This window comes from Pangasianodon hypophthalmus, chromosome 4 (genome assembly GCF_027358585.1).
Source record: "Pangasianodon hypophthalmus isolate fPanHyp1 chromosome 4, fPanHyp1.pri, whole genome shotgun sequence".
Classification (NCBI taxonomy): Eukaryota; Metazoa; Chordata; class Actinopteri; order Siluriformes; family Pangasiidae; genus Pangasianodon; species Pangasianodon hypophthalmus.
In genome coordinates, this window is record NC_069713.1 from 31,271,929 (window position 1) to 31,290,918 (window position 18,990).

The 18,990-nt window shown below is 36.5% G+C and overlaps 1 protein-coding gene across 1 annotated transcript; it reads left to right on the top strand.

Moving 5' to 3' along the window:
• The first annotated feature begins 962 nt into the window (after nucleotides 1-962).
• otomp (otolith matrix protein) lies at nucleotides 963-13,579 on the top strand. The gene is made up of 9 exons (XM_026937072.3): nucleotides 963-1,248; nucleotides 4,400-4,536; nucleotides 4,954-5,056; nucleotides 6,409-6,594; nucleotides 8,018-8,192; nucleotides 8,365-8,432; nucleotides 10,083-10,267; nucleotides 11,155-11,326; nucleotides 12,722-13,579. The coding sequence occupies exons 1-9, from the start codon at nucleotides 1,173-1,175 to the stop codon at nucleotides 12,730-12,732; spliced, it is 1,113 nt and encodes a 370-aa protein (XP_026792873.3). The 5' UTR covers nucleotides 963-1,172; the 3' UTR covers nucleotides 12,733-13,579.
• Nucleotides 13,580-18,990: the final 5,411 nt, after the last annotated feature.

Consider the following 18,990-nt stretch of genomic DNA (forward strand, 5'->3'; position numbering starts at 1 on the left):
CGTTTCTTTAATACATAATCAGTGTATAAACTCCTTATATTTCTTACTTTGCAGAAACAATGCGTATCTATACACAGTATAGGGCCCAACAATACGAACATAGAATGTTTAAAGTGTAGAAAAACACGTATTTGTTCTGTTTTAATCTGCATTGTGTAATTACAGCTAAATGTTCTGCTGCATGTCTTTATTAGCATAATTTAGATAGAACGCTTTGATCATTTGATGAAATAAACGTGCAGCTAGTGTAGCAGAGGTCGCACTAACATCGCAAGGCATTAATAATAATAAGTCTGGAACTAAGTTGTCCTGAAATTAGAGCTGTCATATCGCTAGCTGCTTTATGTTTCACATGTGAGTGGTTTATCATTGGCGCTGATGGAGTCAGTTGCGCTACATGCTAGCTAAATAAAAAAAAAAGTTGACCAGGGTAAAGTATGGCAAAAAAAACTGCACACATTCTCCAGAGTTCTGATTTATTCGGAAATGTATTTGGGAAAATGTGGTGCACTGTCGAAGGTATAATATAATACAATATAATGTAATATAATATAATATAATATAATATAACCCCCTCTGTTTCTCAGTGGTCAGCCCCCCCAAAAATGCAATCTCCTACGACTCGTGCCTCTTTTAATAACCCATTGATTATAGGGTAGGCAACAAGGGAATTAGGAAGTAGATCTGGTATCGAGTGGCCTACATGCCTCTTCAAGCAGTCTTGTTGCATGGACAAAAGAATCTGCTGTGCCTCTCCTCTCTATCGGTAATCTCAATCAAACCTGGCTCGCTCCTGAGCCAGACTTTTAATCCCCAGAAGGCTTTAGTGACCATCCACAAAAAGCCATTGTGCCTAGCTTAATTATAACCCCTGCTATGACCTGACCGGGGGAGGTGAAGTGTGCAAAAATGCTGCATGCCATCGGCTCTCAGAGGATCGAAAGAGAAACACTAGACCGCTAAGTGGAAAATGACCACCCAATGTTAGCTAATGGAACAGCTCGCCTCTTGTCCAGCTCCTGCTTCAGCTTTCTGGGTGCTGGGAGAAAGTGGCAATGTGAGCCTTCAGAGCTTTCTCTCTTTCTCTCTCTCTCTGAAAAAAAAAAAAAAGCTATGTTACTTCCCACAATACTTCTGCGAGCATTTGAGAGACTCTTCTGCTCGAAGGCAAGATGGAGCAAACAGCAGGACGCTTGGTTTTGGCTTTTCTCCTGGTTGCAATGGTCAGTGGGGCCACCATCCAAAGCAGTGAGTATTCAATAAATCAGTGCAAATAAGTGCGCATGTCACTTTCTCTGATTGTATGGGGAAGATATGGCACCAGAATGTCCATACTCGTAGATAAAATAACTGCTAGTGCTTTATTTTAGAGTATGGTAACTACACAACTATTTAATCTGTTACATAGCATCTGTTATGTAAGTTGGAACCTATAGGTGTGGACGTATAAGTGCTAGAAAGCAACAATTACTTGGACCTTATTGGATAAGTATGTGGTACAAGGAAGTTCTTACATGCTGATGAGAGAATGGCCAGACTGCTTCGCTCTGACAGGAAGGCTACAGTAACTCAAATAACCACTCTTTACAACCGTGATGAGCAGAAAAGCATCTCAGACACAGACAACACATTGAATTTTGAGGCGGATGAGCTACAACAGGAGAAAACCACATCGCGGTTCAGTCCTGTCAGCCAAGAACATGAATCTGAGGCTCCAGTGGGCGCGGACTCACCGAAACCGGACAGGAAGAAGAGCAGGCGAAGTCTTTCCGATCTTTAACTGTCTGTGAGCCATCTTCAGCCTCAGATTCTTGTCAAATTAAATCACTGTTTTGATTTCCATCTTCAATAGATTTACACGCAAACCAGTTTACACACCCGTACAAGTATTAGAGACGATCCATTACTAGAGATTAGCGTCTCATGAGAGCCGTATTTAGACATTATCTTTATTTTCTTCCAGATGAATATTGAATAATTATATAATATATTACAATAACTCATTTTAACTTTACTTACGTACTCCCTTATAGAAGCAGTTTGGTTACACTTAGCACACTTATCTTACTTTGAAGCATTATTCCCTGGAATTTTTTTCATATTTGTTGTTGTTCTTTTTTTTAAAGCATCATTTACTAAGTATTACATTATTACATATTAAATTCTCAGTAATTTAATAAAAAACTGCATTGTGGCTCTAAAACCTTGCAGTTTTTACACAAATTACCAAACAGCATGAACCAGAAACATACTAGAATACTATATTTCAGAGTATAAAGTGCTGCAAAATTAATAATGACTACCATCATTTTCTTTTGCACGAAAGTTTAATAATTATATAACACTAAAATCCCTTTACTCACAGAAGCAGTTTGGCCGTTCTCACTACTGTTTAAAAATATTTCACTTAGATATTCAACATAAAAAGTTTTCACCAAGTATTATTTAATTAGTACTACATTATCTAGTATCTATTATCTATTAAATTCAGTAGTTATTGCATTGAGGCTCCAAATGCTGTTGTCCAAAACCTTGCAGTTTTCAGCCAAATTATCAAAATCTAATGTAGAATATGTACCAGAAATGATTTACACGGTAAGTTCTATCCTAATACCTTAATATTTTACGTTAAGGTAATTATACAGTTATGAAAAAAAGACTAGCAGTTTCTTTCGAATGCTGAATAATAATATAAAGTTATAATCACACATTTTTACAACTTTACTTACATACTCTACTACAGAAACAGATTATTACCTTTATGTTGAATTATACCTAATATTTTTCATATTACTTATTTTTTTACTTAGATATTCAACTTGCATAGTATGCACTAAGTACTACATTATTAGCTTGTAAATTCTCAGTAATTACTGCATTGCTCTCATATAATATACATTTACTATGTGCTTTGAAATCCAATATGGAAAAGTATGAAATTACTTACCTAGTAAATACTAGATTTTACAATATGGTAAGTACAAAGTGCTGCAAAAAAAGAGAGAAAATATCATTATTTACTTTTGCTTGACTGTTGAATAATTATATTGAATAATTCAGTTTTAGTTTTTCAGTTCAGTTTAGTAGTACTTACTACTTTTATGTTACTTCTGAGGATTGAACTATACCTGGCATTTTTTCATGTTGCTTATTGTTTACTTAAATATTCAACTTGTAAAGTATGCACTAAGTATTATTTACTAAGTACTACATTTATATCTATTAAATTCAGTAACGAGTGTATTGTGGCTTTAAGCACTGTTGTTCAAAACCTTGAAGTTTTCACATAAATGAACAAAATCCAATATGCAATGTATACCATGTACCAGAAATTACTTAATACTTATATACTATATTTTACAGTATGGGAAGTATAAAGTGCTGCAAAAGTGGATCGTGACTATTTTTATTTTCTTTCAGATGAATTTTGGATATTTATATAACATTATAATTACACATTTTACCTTTACTCATGTACTCTGTTATGGAAGTAGTTTGGTTATTCATTATGTGTTGTAGAATCCCTTGCGTTTTTATATTATATATATATATATATTTTTTTTTTACATATTCAGCTTGGAAAGTATACACAGAGCATTATTTACTAAGAACTTCATTATTATCTACTACATTCTCAGTAATTAATTGCAAGACCAGCAGTTTTTACATAATTTACCTCCACTAAATGCGTAAAAATCCAATATGGAGAAGTATGAAATTACATCGTAGCTACTATCCACTTTGCAGTAACTCTACAGTAAGTCCGTTTCGTATCAAATATACGAAGTGCTGCGATAAAAGAAAAAAGATGTGAAATGTGAAAAGTCCTCACAGAGTATTATTTACTAAGTAAGGCAAGGTAAGCGAAGGTAGAGGAAAGCAAGGCAAACTTTCATCCAAGGCCATTTCAGAGGCTTTACAACTAAAACGAACAAATATTTCAATAAGAGACGTGAGAAGAGAGAAAATAATAGAAAATAGAACAACGATTCAATCGAATCAAAGTTAAGTATGAAATACGTAGAATAAAAAGAGCAGTGATAAATGTTTTATGTAAGAGTGAGAAAGTGCAAGACTGTCCCTGAGAAATAAACTCTCAAGCTTAACTGTACGTTTAATGGAAAAGGAACTTTTATGATTGTATTTACATTCAGTACGACTAACTGACTAGTTCATAATGACATAATGAGAGCTTCTAGGTTTATATTTCTGTCCAAAACTGGCAATTTACTGTGTGCTTTAACATCCAATATGGCAAGTATGCACCAGAAATTGCTTACATAATAGGAAATTATATTTGTATTTGAATATGGCAAGTTTTTTTTTGTCCTAAGGCTTGGGAGTAGATTTCTCTTCACTCTTATATGAGTGTAAAGCTGCTTGGCTTCTTTTTACACAGTCACTTGGTGCGCAATTTCCGAGATAGAGGAGCAGAAGTGTTTGGATCTGGCCGGAAACATCGCGTTACGGAACATCCGCGGGAAGCTGCAGTGTGTGCGGGGTCACAGTGCTACAGACTGCATGCAGAGGATTAAGGTGGGAAACTGAAAGGTTATTTTGCTGTTGTAGGAAAACGATTAAGGACGTGGTGGTGTGATGTGACCTGGTACGAGGCAGACTTACTCTTGATTATTTTCCTGTAACAGCATGTCCTAAAGTATTTAATTCCTCTTAGACACCACAGAAATTTGTCAATGATTGTGATAATTTTTTTTAGCTGATTTAATAACATTGTGCTGTTTTTTTTATCCATTTATTGTTGCTTGCAATGTTGTGGAATGTCTAAAAAACAAGTAATCAACTGTGTGAAGTGTGAATGAAAGTAATTTTCACATCATAATAAATGCTGAATCCATTTTTTTCAGCTTTGTCATTAAAGTGACGGAACAACATGTCAACAACATGACGGAAATTAAACGCTGCTTTTTATTTTTTTTTGATGCCTTTAAACAGAACGGCACAGCCGACGCTGCCTCCATGTTTCCTGACGAGATCTACACCGCCGGCATTTGTTACGGGTTAGACGTCGCGGTAGGAGAATCACACAACGGAATAGGTTAGCACTGTTTCATATTTATTACAGCATACATACATACATACATATAGGCAAGTGCAAAAGTTTGTGCACCTCTAGGACAAATTTAACAAAATCTTTTTTTGAGTGTTGCGTTCGTTATTCTTCACTATCACAAGTAACAAAATAGTGTTCACATATTAATAAGGAAAAACTCAGATTTCAAAAGTTAGCATCCCCCTTTCTGAAGGTGATAAATGTTCTCCAAGATCTTGTAGTTCCTCACCTCACATTAAATAACTATGTATAACTAACTAACTTACTATATATTATATATATAACTAATTTTCTATCCTCTGTACAGCTTTTTGAGCTTCTATCCAACATTTTTCCTTACATATCTGTTCTAATGGTTCTCTTCAAATAAAGTCTGGAGGTCGGGAGGTTCAAAATATTTTTTTGGTTGATTTTACCTTAAGTTTTGGATTTATCTATCTATCTATCTATCTATCTATCTATCTATCTATCTATCTATCTATCTATCTATTTATCAATCATAGCTGGTTTATTTTATGTTTTATTGTTTTGTGTATTTCTAGATTATTTATTTCTTTGTCACAAAAAGATGATTTTATAGCTAAATTGTAAAATAGAGCTATGTTCTCTCTGTCTCTCTCTCTCTCTCTCTCTCTCTCTCTCTCTCTCTCTCTCTGTCTCTCTGTCTCTCTTTTTCTTTTCTTTAAATTTAATAACCATGATGCAAACTTTTGTACTCAGCTTTATAGCAGGGTTCAGAAATCTGGGTGAATTGCCAGTTTTGTTTTTAAATGATCAATTATTGAAAACCAACACACGTTTTTTTTAAAAATATAATTGATTTGTTTCTAAACTGAAATTACAGATTTGTATCTAAATTGTGAAATAAACTCACACTCTCCAAAAAAAAAACATGGGCAATGCAAACTTTTGCACTCAGCTGTATAACAGAGTCTGAAAATCTAAGTGAACTGACAAACTGGAAGCCAATACATGTTTTTTTTTTATTGTATTGCTGTTTAATATTCAGTATCAGTATTATGATAATAACAAAAGTCTCTGTATCAGAATAAATTTATCTGCATATCATATTTATTTTTTTATATCATACATTTTATTAAAATGATATCACAAAAGTGATGAACGATCAATCTATATAATAAACTTTGTTACTTTTATACTTTTACTTTTTAAATAAATTGGACAAAATTCTATTAGCTTTTCATTCTTGATGAAATTCTTCATTTTTAATATTTAGCTTTTAATACAGAAGTTTGACTTGAAACTCAGTTTGATGCCTTTAACGTTGCTTCTGAGTGTCTGTACGACGGCTGCTTGTTCCTCTCGCTGTCCCTCAGATGGCATTAATTACTACGTGGTGGCGTTGGCGCGCAGGTCCTCGGGCGACCTGTCCCTGCTGGAGATGCACGAGCGCAGTTCGTGCCACCCGGGAATCCGCACCACCGTGGGCTGGACGGTGCCGATCGGCTTCCTGGTCAACACGTCGCAGATCAGCGTGGACGAGCAGTGCAACTTCCCTCATGGTGAGTGGCAGAACATTAAACACTGCAGGTCAATTAAACAAAAAAAAAAAAAAAAAAAAAAAATCTCATTATTCATTCTCTTCCTGATGGCTGATATTCTTACAAGAATTTTTTATATTTTACATTTATTTAATCAAGTGAGGCTTCCTGTAATTACATACGCATAAATTTGCATAGTTAATAAAAAAAAAAAGAAAAGTTTGTTCTAAAATAATGCGTTTATTGTTTAATCAAGAAATTTCCATGCAATTTTATAAGAACAGTTGTTTAAAATATCATTTTCAGTATAAAATCTTATACTGAAAATGATATTTTAAACAACTGTTATTATAAAACTATAAATCTGACAATAATTAACATTTCAGGAAATCCTTCTGTAATTAACTTCTAATTATGAACAGGAATGAACATTTCATGGATGGTTGGAGGTCATCTAGAAACTGAGATTTTTGGTTCGGAAAATGATTCTGAGGAAAATTAGTTTAAAACAAACGTGACTGCATGTGTTTCCTCTCAGGTTGTCATGGTTTGTAGGGTTTATAAAAGAAATTGACATTGTAAATCATAATGACACATAAACCAAGAAGCAAGAATATATATATATATATATATATAATATGATGTAGTTATGAAGTGGGCGGAGCTTGTTCAGAGTTGCTACGTTTCATATAATGCGGTGGACAAAAACTGTGAAATAAATGTTTCTCTGTTGGGTTTTGATACTTTTATTGCTAGAAAAAAAGATGTGTTTAAGAAAGTACAGACATGTTATGGATACAAGTTATCAAAAAAAAAAAAAAAATCTGAAAAATAACTGACCTAAATTGCTGTTTGTTCGTGTAGCTTGTTTTTGTATACTTTTTGTACATTTTTATGTACGATACAGTAAGGAATATATGTTTTCTAATACAAAACTAACTCAGTATGATACCCAAAGTGAGCTACTGTTTCTTTACCTAGTAGCTGAAAAATAATCCCAAATAAGACAAATAACTCAAATATATTAGTAGAAAACGTTTCAGAAAGTTATAGAAGGTTGATTTTCAAATTATAAGATATTTGAAATTTGAATTTCACTACTGTAGAACTTTTCAAGCTTCTACATTTAATTATCAAAGTATACACACAATATACTGTTCATATATATATATATATATATATATATATATATATATATATATATATATATATATATATATATATGTATATGTAGTGTGTGTGTGTGTAAAGGAATGTTTTCGTCTCTTTATTGGCAAAAAAGATTTGAAAAACTGAAAGAGAGTTAGGATTAGGATTAGGTGTAGGTGTAGCATTACTGAGCTTCACTATCACACGAGTCAGATTAAATACACTACAAAGCTAGAGTTACAACTGTGTGTGTGTGTGTGTGTGTTAAGTGACTTTAACACTCCTTCTCCCATAGCGGTGGGAGATTTCTTCGGCTATAGCTGTGTCCCAGGGGCAAAAGACCCGGAGCATGACCCCAAAGGCAACAATCCCAGAAACCTTTGCGAGGCCTGCATAGGTGATGAGAACGACCGGCACATCTGTGCCAACAACCCTCGGGAACGGCACTACGGGGAAGCAGGAGCTCTCAGGTACACTGTGTGTTTCTGTTTGTGTGATTTGCAAGGATCAAAATGTCCTGAATATGTGACTGGAAAAAGAAGTGATGATGGTGAGAGGTATTTTAAAACCATGTTACCTGTTACACCACTAATTGACATGGAAGAATAAACTTTGCGTCGCTTAGTGTTCTGTAACTTGCAGATGCGTGGCCGAGAACCTCGGAGACGTGGCCTTTGTGAAACACACCACTGTCTTTGACAACCTCAATGGTATGCTGATTTGTTTAACCCTTCTTTTTGATCCAAATGCAAAAAAACGTATGTCTGATTAGTGTTTCTATTGATCCGATTTAAGACAAATCACTCTTGATCGTCATTATTTTTGTGTCTAGTCTGTCTTTGTTATGTGGAATATATTCCATGATTGGGGCGCTAGTTAGCCTTTGTAACTTTCAAAACACAAAAAAAATTGTTTTCAATATCGAATCCAAGAAAACATTCCTTTAACCCTTCAAAAAAATGTGTTAACTGCTGAAAATGGCTGCATTTTGTTCTTAAATGAGTAATAGGGAGAGTTTTTTAAGCACGTAATTAACTAGCATCCATGCTAAAGGCGTTAAAGACTTTCTAATGATTTACTTAATTTATTTTATTATTATTTATTAATAATTTTACTAAGTCTATAATTTGAGTAATGGGGTTCATCACAATATCATTGAAAATACAGAAGAAAAATGCCAGAACTTCCTTTTCTTCTTCTCATGATCTTCAGGAAATGTGGATGATGCAACGTCCTGTTGATCATGTGACTTTTGGAATATTCCAAATAGTTCCTAGGGGTGAATGTGTTCAGGTAACAGGGTTGAGTGAATGTTTTAGGACTAACATGCACATTGTTCATAACCTGTAATGGACACAAAATGGCGTCCCAGTCATGGAATCATGGAATAATGGTCTGTTTAACATCCACGTCAGGCTAATCTGAGTGTTTAGCATGCTAGCTGTTATTAATCTATACCTAAGTGCAATTATGGTGACAGTAGTGTGTTTTTTTGTTTATCTGTGTACACTGTCAATCTTTTAAGCTTAGTAGAATGAGTAGAAGACTTTATTACTTGGGATATGTCCTGAATACGTGACAGCACCAGGAATACGCCCCGTGAACCACCCCAAAATTCAACCTTCAACCTGATGTGAACCAGCAGGGGGCAGTATTTTATAACATTGTAGCTCTTGGTGCTGAGAAAAATGAGTCCAGGTGTCTCGCTAATGAGCCTCGCTAAACCATGCCTGCCTATTTCAAGCATCATCCATGCTGTGAATTCTGATCTGACTCATGTTTTGGAGCAGATCGGCGATCTCAGTCGCATGGATCTTCAGCATTTACAAGGGAGATTTGTCATGCAAATCATAATCAACATATTTCAAGCTCTGGAAGGAGCCTCTTCTGGGAATAGTAACTAATAATAATGTTTAAACCACAGCACTGTTGACTTCTTCAATCTGATTGGACAGAAGGTGTTGCTTTTTTTTTTTTTTTTTTTTTTTTAAAACAGCAGCAGACTGTAATTCTGGCTGTTATTCAAATCATTTATATTTTAATATTTATAATAATGTGCTTGTTCTAATATGTTATAGTTACTATAGTAACAATCATTCACCAGAACTAAGCCTAATAATATATAAAAAAAAAAAAAACACATGTTTTTATTTAAGAGACAAAAAACATATTGTTGATATGAAGTTTCTCCAAGGAGATGTTTATGGAGCTGATGGAAGGAGTCTCCAGTGTGAGCATAGTGTCTTGTCTCACACCCAGGTTGCTTTACAGGATATACCTCAAATAGGACACATAAATTTTGTTTGTGGGTTTTAAGATCTGATGATCCAAATTTTAAGACCTGATGATCTATGTGTAAGGTAAGAACCAGGAATCATGGGCTCTGGACATAGAGATGGAGGACCTGAAGCTACTGTGCCCAGATGGAGGTGAAGCGCCTCCCTCTGAACACGCGCGATGCCACCTGGCCGTGGTGCCCGCCAACGCCGTGGTGGTGCGCCTGGAGGATAAATGCCGCGTTTACAAGTTCCTGGAACGTGTTCAGGTCAGTGCTTTGTGCCAGCTGGCACACACTCTCAGTCAGTGAGAGGAAAAGTACTGGTATTCTTCCATGGAATAATTTCAGATGCCTTCAGAGAAGGAGAATTAAATGCTTGTAGTTATCTTTAATGCTCTAATGCAAAAAAAAAAAAAAAAAATCACGGTCCATTACACACCAAGTGATGAAAGACACAATCATCTCCTGTCGAAAGCTGATAACAGATGTGTACAGGGTTTAAATAATTCAAATGACATAAATTTGACATTGATTCAAGAAATAAGCAGGCAGCCCTGTGATGAACTGTATTTTCATTCATGTCCAAGTAATTACGACTAGTACTATATACTAATATACTGGACAAAACAATATACTAAACTGCTATTAGATGTTTATTTTGATGCTCACCATCTTCTCATTCACATTAATATCATCATCATATTAGTCTTTTTTATTTTTGCTTGTCTCATGCTTAAATTTTGTATCATATTATATTTGACAAAACACTATTTCCTCCTTTAGTCTGCATTTTCTATCCCTGATTTTTTTCATGCGCGTTTAAAGATGGTGGTCTAGACACTAATGAGAAACCCCATCTTGGACATTTCTACTGAAGGAAAATCTGGCAACCTCGGAAGCGTGAACTTCACATAGGCTAGGTATTTTGCATAAGCAGCTGCGTAACCTGACTCTGAATATGTGTAACTTTCCATGCATAAATATTGACATTACTTTAGAACCTAACTAGCCGTTGTAAGAAAGTGCAGCACATGTCAAAATCCACTTCTTATAATTCATATAGAATTGATTTATTATTTATTGTTATTTATTTTGACCGCGTTCCTTTGCTCAGCATTTTTTACTCAATGCCTGATTTGTGCCCTTTCGTCCAGAATGCGTTCGCCAATGCCACGCAGGGTTTCTCGCTCTTTAGCTCGGTGGCGTACGGACAGCCTGACGTCATGTTCAGTGACTCGACTCTGAAGCTGATGAGGGTGATGGGAACTTACCAGTCCTGGCTGGGACACAGTTACACCACCATGCTTCAGGCATTCGAGTGTGAAGGTAACCTGAGTAAGATTATCATGTCACACTATGGATCAGAGTTTGAGTTGTAAATGATATGCTTCGTTACTGTGACATAAACAACATGTATTTCATAACCATGCTTCATGTGTGCCAGTGAGAAAAAAACTCTAGGCTACAAATGTATTTGAATGCTAATATAATGCACTAATCTCATGCTTATTTAAATGTCAGGACTTTATGGTATCACACGAAGTGTTTGAATGCAAGGATAATGAACTTCCAGGTCTCACGTGTTGTAGTGTGATGGTATAGCATTAGTAGCAGCGTTGTTCTAGGGGTATAGATGATTCCCTGAGCAACACTACAAGCGTTTAGCTATTTGAAAAGACTATGCTACCACACTTCAGCCATTTGTTTACAAAAGTACAGAAATACGTATGAAATAATGTCACCCAGATGCAGGCGTTTGAGTATGATTAATTTCTGTCCTGAAAAATGTAATGCTATAAGTGGAAAAACATTCTATTAAAAATCTTCCATTCATATAAATTCTTCCACTGAACACTGATGATTACAGTGAAAAATGATGTAAGTAATGGCACCATCTATAAACTCACCACCAACATCTGGAGTAAGATTATAAGAGATAAAATAGTTGTACAAATGCTATCCATTCAGCCCTTTTCATTCTTGTCACATACACCATCTGTTACCACAGCGAAGTTGAGTTCTTGAATCTGATTGGTCAGAAGCAGCTCTGACAGTAGTTCCAGGTTCATATTAATGTACCCATTCAAATACATTATCGTTTCTATGGTAACAGGTAATTCACAGGGACTTGTATGAAGGACGCTCCACATAATCTAAGACTAATAAATAAATTATTAAAAAAAATGGTATTTTGCAATTAAAAAAGGTATAATCATTGACATGGTGAAGCTTAGAGATGTTTATCCAACATTTATGGAAGGAGTCTCCAGTGTCAGAAATAAAAGTGTAAGTGTAGAGACAAAACAAAGAGGCTGATGAAGATAAATCTAACTTAATTCTTAGAAGTTCCACAATATTAAACGTAACTGTAATTCGATAAAAAGTACAATTTGATGTTCTTTAATAAATAGAAAAAGCAATAATTGGCAAAATATTGTGGTATAAGAGGAATAAAACACTTCAGGACTTGCAGTTATAGGAAAATACTCAACTTCGATGTGGTAACAGTAACTCTGCTTTGTATCAGGCCATTGTTCATTATTTTCCTGTAACAACATTCCCCCCAATGTGTTTTATTCCATATTTAATATGTATTTATGATATTATTTTATACTTTATTTCAATTCCAGACTTACATTCCTTACCCTAAAAACTACATACAATAAATAAATAAAAAAAATAAATAAATCACTGCATTGACCTTCTCCTTCTCATCCACAGGCTTGTGCTGATGGGATTAAGACTCTCTCTTTCCCTCTTTCTCACCCTCTCCCTTCTTCTTCTCTCAGATATTCCTATTCCTATTCCTACCCACTTTGCCAGGTTCTCATTCCCAAGCTTCATGCTTTTCCTCCTCTCCTCTTTCCTCCATCTGCGACTTGCCGTACACATCCCACTGTATGCGCTATTCGATCTGCGATCTCACCGAGGACGAAGGCCGATGAGGTTGCCTCATGCTGTGAAGGGATTCATTCTATTGAGCCTATACTGTGTTAAATCCATGCAATTTGATACATATCCTGGGTTAATCAGGGGGTCCACTTAGTGGAGATGTTGCCCTTGCCCTCCGTGGCTTCATTGTACCCAAAGCTTAAATCACCTGATGAATTTAATTACATTTTAGAGTCTGGGGAAAAAAAAAAAGAAAAAAAAAGAATATGAATATGATTTGGGATCCATTGGTTTAGCATGCCACCATTATCCCAGGTTGTTCAACAGCTGAAAAGAGTGTTTAAGTTGGTAATAATGAAGGACTCAGATTTAAAATGTTAGATGGTCTCTTAGCAACAGCCACCTGAGCTTAGAGTTCAAGGCTTGTTTATCTCGCATAGACATCTTCTAGAAAATCTTTTATCGAAAACCGTTACCAAATCTCTTACCAAACTTCTCTCTGGAAAATGTTCTCCTGGTCACGTATACTCATCTCATTATGGAAGGATCTCAACACAGGTGCTCATACAATGCTGTCGTCAGGACTTGAACAATATTTCATGTAAATAGTCTTTTGTTTCTTTAATTTGTAGAGCAGATTTACATGAATAACCTATTATCAATAAAAAAAAATGTGAAAAAGTGAAATCTGACTAATAGCCCTGTTTACTCTTTTGCACATCAAAATATACATTTTTTTGTGAGTTTTATGCAGCAGTGGGAATGCGGCAATAATAAATCTCTGGCACAGATGAGCGTAGCTTATTCATGAGACGCTTTGCCGTGACAACACAAATGCATTATAAATGATAATGACATCTAATATAGGGTCCTAATGGATTGGTTTCAGCATGGCAACACAGCTAATGAACATTAGCGATTTTGATTCCGGGTTAATTAAGCATTTGTTGGCCACATGCAGCCTAATGACCTTGATGTCGACAGCACACGTATCTAATTATCATTCGACCATGTACTTTCTTGAACAGCCTATTTTTCACAGTTTAGCATTAATTATGTGCCATTATGCGACATTGCAATTAACCTTTTGCCCTCGGAGATGTCATAAGCGTATTGCTTTTTAAATGAAAGGCCATGTAAAACACCATTGGATTCAGTTATGCATTGTGAAAGCTAATCAGAGGACGTCAGACTATTTTTAACAAAAAAGGGATGTAAACAGATATCCTTAATTCCTTCAGTCTTCATTAATGAGCTTTCACTTCTACTGAGACTGTAGACTGTTATGTGCGTTGACACTACAGCACTGTTATATTCTCAATTGTGATTAAAAGAAAGTGAGAATTCATTTTCTATAACAGAGATTTCACGACAAGACAATGGATCAGGACTCGGAACAGGTGCACACATTAGGGAACAGCCCAGTTGTAGGACGAAGACGGAGATAGAAACAAAAACCAAAACAAAATCACGTCATGAAGTCTTACTTAATCCGTCTAATAAAGGCCAAAAAGAGAGAGAAAAAGAGAGACTGGTGAGAGAACGACTGTTTATAGCTGCTATAAGCAAGTAAGTGATAACAGGAACTTTGTGGATATTCTACAACATTAAATGTAACGATAAATGGATAAAAAGTATGACATGTCACTAATTAAGGAATGGAAAATCATAATTGACAAATTGCAGTTTTATAAGTAGAATAAAATAATTTGGGATGTGCTTGTAGCGTGTAGGCTGATGAAGCAGGATGCAATTGCGTAAACTCAGCATTTTTTAAATTAAGGGCAAACCAATAATTGTTGTCACAAACTGATAGCAAGGGTCAATAAACGTGAAGATAATGTCACAACAGGACAATCTTTAATCAGAATGAAAGAGTAGGTGCATGGAATTTGCATGGAAGAGGAAATAAAGGCTCAGTAATGCAGAGTAAACTCTACGAACAGGAGGGTATAAAAACTAAACTAATGCTGTGTTCAACAATTCCCAACCTCCAATTAAGAAAAACCAACTAAACCGCCCCCTCAACTTGCCCTCAACCCCGAGTTCAGCATATGATGTCATGTCAACATGGCCACTCACACCATCAACAGTAAATAAAATATCACTTCACTACTTTAAAAGAGCTTATAATAGTATTTACTTTAGCTCCAGCAACATAGACACATTAGTTGGTTAAATCTATATCGCTGACTGTACAGTTCGCTGTTTCGAGAAAGTAAATGCCTTATAAACTCATGATCACTCGTGTTAGCTAGCTAGATGGTCGCTAACAAACAACACGCATAGGAGCATAGGAACAGGTGCCCACATTAGGGAACAGACCAGTGACAGGACAAGAGCGGAGATAGAAACAAAAACCAAAACAAAAGCTCACGTTTAGTCAATTCTGTGAGTTAGACTATCTTTCAATGAGTCATATAACTGATTACATTACAGTTAAAGGAATGGATGGCTTTTTGTTAGCAAGAATAATGAGACCTACTCTCTCTATATGGTATCTCTCTACCTGTATCACTGACTAATTACTATAAATAACTATATTTGACATAAATAATATAAGTCTTAGAATTCTTCCTTACACACACCACACACACACACACACACATATACAGAAAGAACCTGCTGTGCTGCCTATAAGAGCTGCCTCGGTCCACTGAGCCAGCTGGCAACGGCACAAGTAAAGGGATTGAGGTCCCGGCAGAACCTGCTATGCCTTGATATAATCTTTCCTCGTCTGATCCTGCACAGCTTTTTGGACGGCACATAAACCCCGATTCGGGCCCCTTTCAGTCCCTGCGATCACGTTGCACTGACTTATCAGGGTCATGGTAGGTCAAACTAGCACAATACGTGCACACAGAGAAAGCTGTAGGCACTCAAGCATGGCACGAAGCACTCTGGGATTGAGCAGTCCCACTGGAATCATCCAAAGCTCATATGACCCACGTTTGGGAGGCTTGTGTTCAGGATTTTTCCACTTTCTTTTCTGGCTATACTATACAGCGCTGTGTCTCGTACATTGGAGAATAAGGATAGCCATGATTCAAGGAAGAAATTGTGTATGCTACAGTGTTTGCTCTTACTATGGTGGTACAGCGTCATTCTATCAGATAAAAGCCACCACAAATGTTTGCCATCGTCACTCCACAGTCCATTAGAGGTGCTTAATGTGCACATCTTCATATGGCACAGCAAATGAAGGTTCTGATTTACTCAGGCATAATTTAGATCATTTAACTTATTTATTATTTAGACTTTGACTTAATAAATAATATAATTTTGTCTTCACCAGTGGAAACTGGCTGGCTGTTGCAAAGTTAACACCTGCCCACTGGTAGTACTAATTTGCGCATATAAGCTCGGCCCTCCAACTGACTTTTAGGCTTCACTGGTGCGAAGTGAATAGATTTGCAGAAACACTGCCATATATATTTTTCACTTTGAGATAGAAATGTCCCAGATGAACGTACAAAAGCGGACAACGTGTGCCATTTTGCTCAGGTGAAAGACGCAACCATCTGTAGCCTCTTAGTAAAACCACTAGCGTATTTGGTTGTCTGGAGGTTGGCATGTAACCAAACCTTTGTTCTTCCTGAAGCATGTTGTGGGATTTTATGAATGCGCTGGATGTTCTTGATGTTCACAATAATGCACTAAACAGTAAACATTCTGCAATTTATGACATTGTAGCCCTATGACTATGCAACCCAGAACCTAGGGAAGGTAGAGAATTTCTCTGCTTTTAGCAGACATACATATAAATGACAAGGAGAAAGAGGACAGAAATAAAGATGGTAACAGATGGCATAAGCCTCTAGCTCACTAATGCATTCGAGTAAATTATTTTGTCTCTGTGTCCACAGAACATATGGCACTTGTCATGATTTCCAGTGCACTTTCAGGTTGGACAGCAAGAGACACAGCCATTGTAATGATAGCATCTTTGACAGCAGTGTGACAGGAGCTGCTGCTGAGGCTCTGATGGACAGCAGAAGCTAGCTAACACCAGAAATCATGCATCACAAATACACAGCCGACAGCTGACATCACCAGTGATGGTTCATTATTACAGGACATCGATACATAACATCGAATGCTCCCTGATAAATGCAATCGATTCAACAATCGAATAACAATAGACAGTGTCATAAAGCAGCTTTACAGAAATTCAGGTGTAGATATAGATCCTTAATGAGCAAGCCAGTGGTGTCGGTGTTGAGGAAAAAAACTTCCTGACATGACAAGGAAGAAACCTGGAGAGGAACCAGACTCAGAAGGGAACCCGTTCTCTTCTGGGTGATACCGGATAGTCGGATATACAGGTATAGACTATTTAAGACAAATGGTACTTAATGTGTTGAAAGGTTCAATATCAGCAGATTGTGAATAAGATTCCTGGGATGCAAACAAGACAGTCTTTATGATAACAGCAGCAGTTTATAGGTGCAGATCTACAGTATCCAGGTGAGATGATCCACTAATGCAAGGATGAGACTTGGGAATAAACTGGTTTTTTAAGTGCAACTCTTTATGATTCACTTCGATGGCATGATTCAGAGGAACCAGAGGAAGAATTGCATGTTTTTCTGGGATAAAATATTGGCAGTATCATTACAGAAATAACAAAATCCAGAAATAATCAATGCAGTAAATATTTGACTTGCAAATGCTTTGTGGCCTGAAAAGTGAACGTCACTATCAAAACGAGGCCAATCTGCAACACCAGATAAAGACATATATAGCAAGCCGATGCGTGGGAGTAGTAACTCGGTGACAATGACAGAGAATGCAAGCATAACAGAGTGACAAGCTATCCGTCTAGACTCCAAGATCTCATTATTCCGTGTCTCTCTCCAATAGCACAGAAACCTAACTCTGAGCAAGAGGCTTAATTCTGATCCATGCTCATGTAACACAGCTGAAACCTCACAAAGCCAAGATAAAGCTCTATGTGGATGAGACTTGAATCTTAATTATTAATATTATTATTACTGTAATACTCAGTCTTAGATTGAGAGAGTCTGGTCTCAAGTTGTTTTCTGTATTGACTTCGACTCGTCTCAGATTTATTTGTATTTCTACTTGTCATGGTCTTGGGCATTGCTCTTGGGCATCTCGCCAAATATAGTCTTGGTCTCGACTGAGAGTGATAGACCTAATGTTAATTTTCAGTAAAAATTTTCAGTCTCTATCTTGACTCAGTCTTGCTTTCATTTGGACTCGATCTTGACTCGACCTCAACCCCCTTAAATCTTGGTCTCGACTCAATCTCTTCTAGTGCTGGTCTTGGCAGCCTTAACTACAGTCCTATAGATAGCACCTCATTGTGCAGAGAGCTTTTCATTGTCTCCAGACCCAGTGCAGTTCCACTTCCCTAGAAATGCCAGCAAGTAAGTAAGGCAAAGGAGAGGAGAGTATGTGCACTGAATACCATGAGCTGGCGGAGGTTTACAGCAAGCAAGACATCACCAAACTCCCACCACATTGGCCTTAACATTGTGCCATAGACCTTCTGCCAGGGGGACACTCACATCTACTCTTTGTCCATTAAAGAGACTGACACGTCTACATGGAGAAAAAGAGATGGAGGACTCTGTACATTAACAAAGACTAAATCAGGTGACAAAGGAACGTCATTACGCCCTGCCTTTGGTGTGAATTGCACAGAAACAATTGCATGGAGCTAGAATTTTCACTAAAATCAACCTGAGGAGTTCATAACAACTTCTTCTCCATCTTCTCCATAGCGACTTTGAATATCTGGTGATGCCGCATGGCTTGGCGAACACTCCATCTATAATTCCAGTCATTTGTCAATTATGTGCTCTGAGACATATTCAGGTAATAAGTAGCGGTTTACACTGATGACATCTTGGTGTATATAGGGTGCAAATAATTGTGTATGACACTATTATCTCTTTTTAGGAAATATATCTCATTATAATTAAACTGAGGCCCAAGTGCAATATTCTAAACCAAAAATAAGTGTGTCATCATTCATCTAGTTAAGACAAGATTGAGGAGAGCAAATTGGACACTGTGCTGCCAGGAGACGAATAAATATAGGGCACTATCTCGACTTGATGATGTAGATT

What these genes read in the sequence shown, in the direction of transcription:
- otomp (XM_026937072.3), top strand. Translation starts at nt 1,173, where the DNA reads ATGGAGCAAACAGCAGGACGCTTGGTTTTGGCTTTTCTCCTGGTTGCA. An exon ending in TGGGGCCACCATCCAAAGCA is followed by an intron (nt 1,249 to 4,399) that starts GTGAGTATTCAA and finishes CTTTTTACACAG; the next exon opens with TCACTTGGTGCGCAATTTCC. An exon ending in GGGGAAGCAGGAGCTCTCAG is followed by an intron (nt 8,193 to 8,364) that starts GTACACTGTGTG and finishes TGTAACTTGCAG; the next exon opens with ATGCGTGGCCGAGAACCTCG.